The following is a 12,319-nucleotide window of genomic DNA, read 5'->3' on the forward strand; positions in this document are numbered from 1 at the left end:
TCTAGAACAAACATACAAAAATTAATATGCAAACCAAAATGATCCCAAATAACCACAGCAATCTTGAGAGAGAAGAACAAAGTTGGAGAGATCACAATACTAGATGTTATACTACAAAGCCACTGTAATCAAATCAGCCTGGTACTGGCATAAGAATAGGAATATAGATCAATGGAACATAATGGAGAATCCAGAAATTGACCCAAACTATCATCCTCAATTACTATTTGACGAAGAAAAGCAAGAGCATACAAAGGAGGAAAGAGCATACATTTAAGTAAAGACAGCCTCTTCAATAAATGATGTGGAGAAAATTGGACAGGTACATGCAAAAACAAAATGAAACGAGACCAGCAGCTTACACCATACACAAGAATAATCTCAAAATAGATAAAAGACTTAAGTGTAAGTCGTTAAACCATAAAATCTTAGAAGAATCCATAGGCAGCAAAATCTTGGACATCTCTCATAGCAATACAGGACAAGAGAAACCAATGATAAAATAAACAGATAGGACTACATCAAAATAAAAAGCTTCTGCACACCAAGAGATGCAATCATCAAAATGACAAAGAGGTATCACCTCACACCTGTCAGAATGACTACCATCAACAAACCAACAAATGATAGGTACTGGCAAGAATGTGGAGAAAAGGGGACCCTAGTATACTGGTGGTGGGAATGCAGATTGGTGCAGCCCTATGGGAAATAGTATGGCGTTTCCTCAAAAAGCTAAAAATTGCACTGCTATTTGACCCAGTGATCCCACTTCTAGGAATATTTCTAGGAATATATCCTAAGACACCCGAAACAGGCATCCGAAGGAATGTATGCACCCCCTATGCTCAGAGCAATGCAATTTACAATAGGTAGGATGTGGAGCCAGCTCAAGTGCCCATCAGTAGATGAGTGGATTTAAAGGGCATGGTATATTCACACCATGGAATACTATGCAGCAGTATAAAAGGAGGATTTCTTACTCTTTGAGATGGCGTGGAAGACCTGGAGAGTATTGTGTTAAGCAAAATAAGCCAGTGAGAAAGATAAGTACCATATGTTCTCACTTATATGTGGAATTACATGAACAAAATTAAATGATTAACAAAACAGACCCAAAACGTAGCAGCATAGAATAGACTGATGAATCTCAGAGGGAAGGCTGGGGTAGGTGGGTGGGGAGGGAGATATTAACTGAGAAACTTATATGCATATATGCATAGCCCATGGGCACAGACAATAATCTGGTGAAGGCCAGGAAGTGGGTGTAAGGTGGTGGGAGTCAATGGATAAGAAAAGGGGGACATCTGTAATACTTTAACCAATGAAGATATATTAAATAATAAAAAGAGTTTGGATCTCTGCCCACCACTCCCACTGAATAGTGCCAAAGGAAAATGCAGAAGGATCACTTAGTTAATGCTGAGTTCACACCACTGACAAACTTTCTGAAGGTCCAGAGGCAAGCTGATGAGAAATAGAAAGGGTTTGTTGCTCCAGTGGGAGTCAGTTCCAGAGAATCTGGTAGTTTTCATGAGGAAGGCTCAGTAGAAAGCAATCTTATATCCTGGGAAAGCCAAATTCAATCTTAGGAGCAGGTGCAGGATGAGGAAATTAGGGAGGATGACCTTTGCCTTACTCATGAGAGTCTTCTCTTAGTCAATATGAAGCTGATGATATGGATATAAAAGAGCTATTCAAAGATTTGTGAATGATAATTCATGAGCAAGGAGATGTGATAGCATAGAAGGCATAGTTGAAAGTGCAATATTGCATGTCCAACAAGCCAGCCGGATAAAGCAGCAGAATATCAGAAAAAGGATTCCTGCATGTTGCCGTGCGATACACAAGCCATTAAAGAAATATAGAAACCTACTACTGGCTAGCAATGAAGAATAGAACAAAACTCTTAACCTTTATATTTTAAGTGACTATTTATAATTATTTTGATTTCGGTTTTAATTTGTATGTAGTGATTATGAATGCAGTTTCTGGTAATATTAAACAATGAGAATAATTTTTGAAAAGCAACTTTTAAAAAGGTTTGTCAGTTACAATTGATATCCAATATTGTTTTGGTGTCAGGTGTACAGCATGGTGATTGGGCACATGTATACCTTTTGAAGTGAACACCCCAATGGGTCTGGTACCCCCACCTGACACCATGCATGGTTATTAGAATATTGCTGACTATATTCTCTATCTATGCTGTACTTTGCATCACCATGATTTTATTTACAACTGAATTTAAAGAACACCTTTTGGATAAAAGTTTCAAAATTTATAACATATTTTTTGTCACATGGAAACACTTTTAATTTCTTCCCCATCCCACACCATACATAAAATCCAATTGTAGATGAATTAAAAACTAAAATGCAAGAAACACAATTTAGAAAGGTTTAGATAAAATACAAATATATTTAGTAAAATATTTTTAATATAAAATCATGAGTCATACAGAAACATTAATAAATTTGACTAGTTAAAATTTTAAATATCTATTCTTAAAAATATCAGGAAGGAAGTAAAAAAGAAAGATCACAAACTCGAAAAAGATATTTGCAATAAACAGAATCAATAAAAAGAACAGAATACAGAATGTGTTTTAAAAACACCAGCAGTCAATAAGGAAAAGACAAATCCTCTCTAATAATAGACAAACATGGTAATTTACCATAACTTCACTACCTTTCCCATTGGCTAATCAGGGTGATATGCAATTAACCGCCAACAAAGATGGTGGTTAATTTGCATACATAGGTGCAGTGATAGGAGGCCATAGGGGAAGGACAGTGATTGGAAACACAGGCAGCAGGCAAGAGCTGGGAGGCACTGCCCCTGGCCCTGGATCGGAGAACCGGCCGCCTTTGCCCGCACCCCTGCCGATGATCAGAGAAGCAGAGGGGGGCAGGGAAAAGGGGGCACCCACCTCTTCCCTGGCCGCCCCTGGGTCTCCCTGGCGATCCCACAGCAGGAAAGGGTGCCCCACCCTGTCACAGCTCAAGGGAGAGTACAACATGCAGTGGAGGCCAGGAGCCTGAGAGATAAACAGAGACGGTCGCCTGCTCCAAGCCTCCAGGGTGTGGCTGGAGGCAGGCCCCCCGAAGACACACATGCACACACACACACACACACACACGGGACACACACACACACAAACACACACACATGGGACGCCTGCACAGAGCCTCTGCTGTCAGACTGTGGCCATCAGTAGGACATCCACTGAGGGTTCCTGGACTGAGGGGTAGGCTTGGCTGAGGGAACCCCATCCCCCAGTGCACTAATTTCATGCACTGAGCCTAGTAACAAATAATAATAAAAACTCATAAACAGGTATTTCATGGATGGGAATTGCAAATCCTATCTAATAAAGATGGAATATGCTCATTGACCATCACACCCTCACAAGATGGAGGTACCACTGACAATAAAGAGGGAATATGCTAATTGACTTCCTGCCTTCACAAACATGGCAGCTCCCAGTGCTCTCAGCCCTGCCACATCCAGCTGGAGTCCCCCATGTCCCTCAGCCCTGCCTCATCCAGTCTCAGTCCCGCAGTCCCCCCAGCCCCGCAGGGGAGGGCAGTTGGGGAGAATTATGCTGGCAGGGGAGCAGTTAAGCGTCAATCAAGCTGGCAGGGGAGCATTTATGGGGCTATCAGGCTGGCAGACAGAGTGGTTAGGGGCAATCAGGCAGGCAGGCAGGCAAATTTTTAGGAGCCGGATTGTGCGAGGGATGTCCGACTGCCGGTATAGGCCCTGTGGTATTGGGCCTAAACCGGTAGTCAAACATAACCCTGAGAAGTCCCAGATTGGAGAGGGTGCAGGATGGACTGAGGGACACCCCCGCATGCACTAATTTCAAGCACCAGACCTCTAGTGCTTATTATAAAAATGTATAAACTTTTAAGTTGTTCTTCATTTCCATACAGATGTAACCATTTTGTAGCATTAAAAAAGGAATTACATTTTCCAATTAAACTAACTTGCCTTTTTAATCCATGTTGATTTAATGCACTAATCTGAATACTCTGAAGATAATTATCTTAATTCATAATGTGCATTTTATCCAATTCTTACATAGCACTTTGAAACTGAAGGCAATGTTTTATATGTAAAGCTATGAGACTTCAAATGGGAACAAATATAACATTGTTAACTAAGTAAATTGTAATTTGCAACTAAAATAATGATGATTTTAAAAATGGAAAACAAAAACAAATAAATTTAATTCTAATTTATAGTCTTTCAATTTGCAATATGTTGTTACACAATGGACACATTTGGAAAATGTATTAGCACAATTAAGTGAAGAGAACAAGTGGACAAAAATACCAATTTCACAGCTCTGAAAGTTGATTGAAAACAAATAATAATTTATAATTATTAATTATTGGGAAAGCTGCTAGAGATTCAGGTAAAAATAGAGCAAATTTGTGGTCTTTTTATCTAAGGCTGCTCCCATGTCGCCCCTACCCGCCCCCCCCACCTCAGCTCAGTGAGTAAGAATTGTAATTTTTATAATTTGCGAAAGGCTTCAAATATCAGTGGCATTATTGCCACAGGGGAAGACTTGATAAGCAGTTGAAGGGGTTGTTAAGTTGCCCACCACTAGCATTTTTCAGCTGAAAGTGCTGAATTTCCTGGGTAATAAATGAGGGAAATTATCCTTTTCCTAGTCCAAGGCTGTGTTCTCCATTGTGTCAGGCACAGTGCCCGCCATAAACATAACAGGAAGTTACAACTAGTAAAAGGAAGAGTGCAATAACTAGATATATAAATATGAGAATTATAAAAACTGAGTAAGCACACTTCAAAAGAGAAGATTCTACACTAACAGGTTATTAAAGTTACAAAAATATCTAAGAAAGATGCAGAATCCATATTTAGTGTATTATATTATCAAAAATATGTACTTACCCAAAATTAGAAAACATGCAAAGAAATTAAAAAATACCTTTTACACTTGGTGGGGGATTAGTCAATAGAGTCTAATTTTCACTGGGATAAAATGTCAGATTTATTAGAAAATATTTTAAATTAGTTATTATAAACATATATTAGAAAAATACTATGTTTAAACAACTATATGAAAATATGATTGCAGCCCTGGCTAGTGTGGCTCAGTTGGTTGTAGCATCATCACATGGACCAGAAGGTTGTGGGTTCAATTCCCAGTCAGGGCACATGTCTCGGTTGTGGGTTTGAACCCCAGTTGGGGCACATAGAGGAGGCAACTAATGGATGTATCTCTCATATCATATAGCAGATTGTCTTCACAAACTTTCACTAACTTCTAAAATAATCACTAACACCCATAATGATATATTGGACTAGGTTAACATTAATAAATTCAGGTCATTTAAAGACTCCAATATGAGACTGAGAATGTAAGTAACAGTCAAAAACACTATTTGCACTTACAAATTTAAAAAAGAGCTCCTATAGGAAATATAACAACTTCTAGGAAAGGAAATAACAGGCAGCACACAGGAGAAATAGTGGAGAGACATGAACAGGCACCTCTCATTCTCTCGATACATAATTCTATAAGAACTAGTGCCCAGAAAGATGGGTTCTATCCATTAGTAATCAGAAAATTGCCTATTTATGTCAAAATGATAGTTTTATATAATGATCAGAATGTATAGCATTGAACGTTCTGGCAGTACTAAATCTTGGATCATGGAATTTTTGGATAAAATGTGTATTTACATAATAAACTAGAAAATGTTGGGATAATCTAATAAATTTGGCATATACATATATTTTTGACTGTGTAATTTCATTCTGATTCATCGAGGACAATAAATTTTAACTATCTACATATGCAATTATAGTAATATAATTGTACTAGAGGCCCGATGCATGAAATTTGTCCAAGGGTCTCGGCCCTCACAGCCACAGCAGCTGCCTCGGCCCTTGCAGCCCCAGCTTTGTCTGGATGGTGGTCTGGAAGGTCATTCGGCTGTCCAGTCTAAGTAGCATATTATGCTTTTATTATTATAGATTTATATATCATTATCATATTATTATAAATATAACATTTATAGTATATGAATATAATGTATTATATTTAATATTTATATATGAAATAAATTTTTTAAATACAATATAATATTTGAAAAAAACAGACAAGGATTTTTATAAAATTATTATTCATAATTCCATATTAAAAAACAACTACATTCTGGGTAAAACAGATTTAAAATGTCATGTAACTATAATAAAGCAGTGAAAATTAACAAATTACAGATAAATGCAATAATATGGAGAGATTGCAAAAATGTCATGTGAGTGTTAAAGGAGACACATGTGAGTGTTAAAGGAGACACACAGGAGAGGGGTTACTGCGGACTCGCAACTTCTATTTCATGATTTGTAATTATATGGGGTATTTAAGTTTGTAATTAATCTGCAAAATCATGATACCTTCAGTTTCCTTGATGTATAGTAAAATTAAGTAGCAAAGTTTACATTAGAAAAAAAACGTTTACAGAAGCATGGCTATCTATAAAAAAAAGCAAGAACTGGAAATTATCAAATGTGCATGAATGGCATAAAATATAGACAAAATATTAGAGAGTCAAACAATGTATGTTAATAGTCTTTAAAATAAGTAAACTATGAATATATACAAAATAGGAATCAATTCTATAAATATAGAGTAAAATAGACTTTTAAATAAGATCGAAACATTTAAATCTTACCATTTCTTCTTCATTATCTATGTAAAGCAGGCTAGAGTTCTTAGAAGCACAGGCCAGCACACTCTCATTCCATGCTTTTCTTTCAGTGCTAATGTAATAACAACTGTTGGAATATGTAAACCACTCCTTTGGACAATGTCCACAATAATATTCTGTAGAAAGATTATAAAATTTTATCAAAAACAATTCAAATTTTTTAAAAATAATTTACATATTTGCATAGGTATAGACACATTTGTGCAATATATAAAAAGAAAACATACTCACAGAGAACAGTTAGTCTCTTGTTTCCTAGTTTATGTCCCATATTAAGCAAACAAACAAAAATATCCACTCTCTACATGTCCTAAATGTCAATGAAGAAAACCATTTTTTAGAATCCTAAAATTGTCTTTGAGCCCATCTACAACAATGGGTATTATGATCTTAAATGAATATTGCTTCATATTGTTACATAAGAAAACACTCTTCTATAATTATTATGAACATTTATTGCTTGGTATTATAATTTATGTCCCCATTCCCTAAAAGCTATTATTTTTGACTACCCTATGTTAGAGATAAAGTATGAACTACACTAATATCAGAACTGAGAAAATAATTATGTACCTTCCTGGATCCCGGTTTTCAATGAAGAATTATTCTGCTCCAGTATTATATTAGCTGAAAAAAAAGTAATTCTTAAATTAATCTTGATCTAACTACACCATAATACTTTTGTGTCTTATGTTTAATTGTGTTGTATTGTCTAGGATTAGAATTATCTGGAATAAAATTTAATTACCAATGAAAATTAATGTAGTAATAATGATTATGAGGAAATGTGTTTTTAAAGTCTAGAGAACTACATCTCACAGTATTTGGATTAAACAATCTCAAAAATTAATTTCTATTTCTCAATAAGGTGTCCTAAAGTATACTTTGAGAATACAAAATATATATTTATACTCTGATTATATATATCTTCATACATTATGGATATATGAATATATATCTCTATATATGGATATATGTGGTCATATATGTGTACATATATTTATAACCTACTCCCTAAAATCATCTTGATATTTATACATTGGACAAATTCAGAATTACCATTTTGCAATTAGTATAAATGCATACTTTAGGATCAGAGTTCTATTTCATAATATTAGGAAGTGTTCAGAGGCACTGATGGACATAAAAGTGAGAAGTTCTGTATAACCTTACAAAAATGTATTTACAGAGAATAATAGGTATTGTCACCACAGCAGACATCAGGACAAGGCAGATGACCCCTAGGATCCAAGTAATGCGCTTCTCTGGAGGTGATAGTGAAACTGCAAGAAGAGAAAATGAAACACTGAGAAAGGTGATAGAAAGAATTGTTTAGACAGTTTACATACAGAGAATCAAATACATAAACTTGGACACCAAGCCCATAACTACCACTGTAATCTTCCTACCAGAATATACCATCGCATGTTTAGGAAATATAATGCTCCATGCGTTACTGGTCAAAGACTACCCCTTTCAACTATACCTGAATAGAATTAGCCCTCAGCTTTCATCTTAGAAAACTGTATTCCAACTTTAAGCGCTGATTCTCACAAATGAAAAATATGTGAGCTAACGCCCTACCTTCCCCACATCTCTGCACCCCAGCTGCACAGACTAGAACAGTTATGCTGTGTGTCTATTGATTGTGTTACCTTTGGAGTGGTCCTTCTTGTCCCTCTCTTGAAGATCCCGGGAAGCACTTTGAAGAGCTAATTCTGCATAGGTTATTATTTCCTGCTCCGTTACTGGAATGGAGCTTTGAGTGCCCTTAGGCTTCCTTTGCTGTCTCTTGGCGGACTTGGCCAAATTCAGTTCTGCATAGGTTACACGTTGGTTATTCATCTCCGCAGCTGGGTGGTGATTGAGACTGTGCTCTAAGTCAAGTGTACTTACGAATAAATGACCTATGCAATAATGTGATCTCTAGGACAGGAAAACTGGGTGGGGTAAAGGATAGTAGGGCTCATTTCCAAGTTGAAAATCTAAAGTTCTGGTTTTAAATTTGTTAGATCTTAAACAAGTGCTTCATAGTAGGTGTAATTTTTATGATATTCTACATTTGACAATATATTATTTGTTTGAGCCAAAGAAAGCAATAAATCAGTGAGGAATCAAGAATAGCATAAATTATGACATGGTCATTAATTTAAAGTCAGATTCCATAAAAATATTTAGCATTATTAGAATGCTTGTATTAAAATTAAAATGTTGTATTAGAAAAAAGAGTTTCCAGTATTTTTGAAAAATTTGAAATCAAATAATGATTGAAGACTGAGTGCTCCAAAGATTGGGCATCAGTTGTGTTGGCATATATGGTAACTTTCTGAAAATAATTAATTTTATTTAGTAGCATATATTTATTTATTAAGCTGAAACATAATTCGTTAAACAAGAGTCTCTTTGTCAGTGTGGTGCCGTTTCTCGCAAAGTTTGTTCAATTTTTTTAAATATCTTTTGATTGTTTATAATTAAGCTTAAATTTTCATTTTATAGGAGATACTTCATACTGATTTATATTAAAAGCCAACTGCTCACATTTGATCTAAATAAGTGTATATTAGATTACCACTGTAATTCAGAGAATTCATTTTAACAATCTCTTTTTAGAGGCTGGGCTAAATATAAATTATACCTATATTGATTATAAAATAAAATAAAAATAGGTCCTGTCGTTATTCTTGCTGGATTCTACTTCAAATTAGTTTTGCTTAACACATCAATTATGCATCTGTGCAGGCACTTGATCCCTTCTCTACAGGCAAGAATTTGAATCATTGGATATCCTCCAACATAGTTCATATTTTTTCTCATTTTTTGCTCCAAATTATTTACATAAAGATACCAATGTTCTCTTTTATTTGATTGTATCTTAATTGTACCTCCCTTGCATCACATCCAGCATTTGTAATCCCCCACTACATGAGACGGGCTAACAGAGAGACAGGAGAATAGAGACACATACCTTCTATATCCTTCACTGGGAGACTAGGTTCTCTCATAAGTAAAGAATGTCTGTGGTCTTCACAGACTGCCCCGTCAGGGTTCGCAGTGAATCATGAGTGGAAAAAGTAGATTTCTCATAAATATGTCACTGAAAGTTTGAACAGGAAATTCTTACACTTGGGCTATTTTGAAGATGATTTACGTCATCAAACACCTCCAGAATGTAGGATATTTTGGGCCAGTAAGTGCGTGCTGTAGTTTATCCCCATTGGCAATGCCTCTGAGAAGATGTTTTCTTATTTGAAATGGTATCAGAGGACAAAAGACTTCACCACCCATGCTGTTAACTTACATCTTAATCACAAACGCTGAACACTTAGGCCTTGTAGATGTTTAAATTCTACTCTTAGGCAGGTTACTGAATCCTGGCATTACATCTTTTCCTTATACTCTCATTATGGAATTTCTATTATAATTGGAAAATATCTAAAATCATAATCCCATTAACTATAGTTATTTAATGGCATTTGTCTCCAATGGTCTGAAGAATTACTATGTTTTCACCTTTATGATAACTGTCACAACAATCATTAATTCTCACACTTACCTTCTCAATTTCTCTGCCCTAGATCTTAAAAAAATCCCTTCATTCATTTTATTATTCTTAAATGTTAGTTAGACTTCCCTTGGCCAAAATAAATGTATCTGTGAAGGATAGAACATTATAAAATGTTGAACTATATCACCATGAAAAGATTAAATTATTATATAGCTACTGATTATATTTTTATTGGTTTATTTTCTATCCCAACCATCTCTATTTTAATTAGTATTAGTTGTTGTAAATGACAAAACCGAAGTCTAACTATGTAGGGGGAGAACAAAGGTAATTTAAAAAAAAGTCCCTTATTTTTAAAAAAATGGGAAGGGTAGAAAAAGAAGATTTCTAAAAAACAAGTTAAATGACATATAAGCATCAAAAAAAACAAAACTTTACACCATGATGGTATGATATACATGTATTGCAAAATGATTGCCACAATAGGTTCAACTAACATATTCATTAATAGCAGACTGGTGAAATACATTAGTACAGTCACACAATCGATTACTACACAGCACTTTTTAAAAGGAGTAAATCTAGACTCATTGAAATCTACATTGGATGAAAACATCCAAAATGTACTAAGTGAAAACAGCAAGTTGTAGAATAAGATGTCCAATACGTTCCCATTTGTGTAAATATATATAATAAACCGGGTTGCTCAGTGTTTGGAACATGTCCTATACACTAAAAGTTTGCAGGTTCCACAATCCCTGGTGGGGCACATTTGGGAGGACTGTTGTGTGGTCTCTCTCTCTCTCTCTCTCTCTCTCTCTCTCTCTCTCTCTCTCTCTCTCCCTCTCTAAAAAATCAATTTAAAATCAATAAAAACATGAGTGGCCATTTTGTTGTTGTTTCTGTTATTATTGTCTTCCAGCAGCAAGGTTATGTGTGGCCATTAGCTGAGACACAAAATGAATTACCAAAAATGTGTGCTGGAAGTGCTTGGTACATTATAGGAAGCACTAGGGGCCCAGTGCACCAATTTGTGCACCTTGAAAGGAACTCTAGGCCATGAGACTGCGGTGGGCACAGGGGCGGGTCTTGGCCCATCCTCTGGCCCCCACCTGGCTCCTCCTGCTGCGGTCCCTGGTCCCCTCTCTACCAGCAGCTCCGCTCCCACCACCACTGCCCCCATGGGCTGACAGCACTGAGCAATTGGGGCTGGCACCAGCAGTGGGTATAAGTGGGGCCGGCACTGTCAGTGGGTTGAGCCAGAGCTGCTGTCCTTATTGCCTCTCAGGAGCAAGAGGAGGTGGAGTAGCCCTCAGGGGTGATCAGGCCCAGTGTCGGGTGCTGGCAGTGGGTGCAAGTGGAGCTGTCACTGGCAGCAGATGCAAGAAGCAGCTGCTGGCCCTGATTGTCCCTCAGGAGCATGGAGAGGTGGAGACTCCCTGAGGGGAGATCATGGCCAACAGCCACCACTCACACCCGCTGATAGCGCTGAGCGATTGGGGCCAGCGCTGGGTTCTGGCAGCAGATGCAAGTGGTGCTGGCACCAGCAGTAGGTGCGAGTACCTGGCAGGACCATGACCCATGGGATCAAAGAATTTTCAGTAACAACCAGAGGCTTACCCCAATGACAGTGACTGGCACCCCACCTTGGCCTCGCACCCCGCTCACCTGCTCCAATTTCCTTACATGTTCCGGCGCTCGGCTGCCTGCTGCCAATGCCCACCATATTCCACACTTGCTCACTGGTGGTCAGCGGATGTCATAGTGACCGCTTCTTCAGTTGTTCCACTGTTCGGTCTATTTGCATATTGCTCCAATTCTTACATGTTCCGCGCTCGGCTGCCTGCTGCCAATGCCCACCATATTCCACACTTGCTCACTGGTGGTCAGCGGATGTCATAGTGACCGCTTCTTCAGTTGTTCCACTGTTCGGTCTATTTGCATATTAGAGGTTTATTATATAGGATATTCCCTATGCTGTACTTTACATCCCCATGACTATTCTGTAACTAGCAATTTGTACTTCCAAATCCCTTCACCTTTTTCACTCATCCCCTAACCCCCC

The 12,319-nt window shown here is 37.2% G+C and overlaps 1 protein-coding gene and 1 pseudogene across 1 annotated transcript; one reads left to right on the forward strand and one right to left on the reverse strand.

The window, feature by feature from the left end:
- LOC102755840 overlaps positions 1–1,865 on the forward strand; it is a 3,654-nt pseudogene extending 1,789 nt beyond the window's left edge.
- A 4,631-nt stretch (positions 1,866–6,496) lies between these two features.
- Positions 6,497–8,594, reverse strand: LOC102756118 (NKG2-A/NKG2-B type II integral membrane protein). Its single transcript, XM_006762706.1, has 5 exons — positions 8,405–8,594; positions 7,937–8,032; positions 7,323–7,376; positions 6,714–6,865; positions 6,497–6,514 (listed from the first exon to the last, which is right to left on the reverse strand). Exons 1-5 carry the CDS (start codon positions 8,592–8,594, stop codon positions 6,497–6,499), a joined length of 510 nt encoding a protein of 169 aa, XP_006762769.1.
- Positions 8,595–12,319: the final 3,725 nt, after the last annotated feature.

The sequence above is a fragment of the Myotis davidii genome, unplaced genomic scaffold (genome assembly GCF_000327345.1).
Source record: "Myotis davidii unplaced genomic scaffold, ASM32734v1 scaffold1819, whole genome shotgun sequence".
In the NCBI taxonomy this organism is placed as follows: domain Eukaryota; kingdom Metazoa; phylum Chordata; class Mammalia; order Chiroptera; family Vespertilionidae; genus Myotis; species Myotis davidii.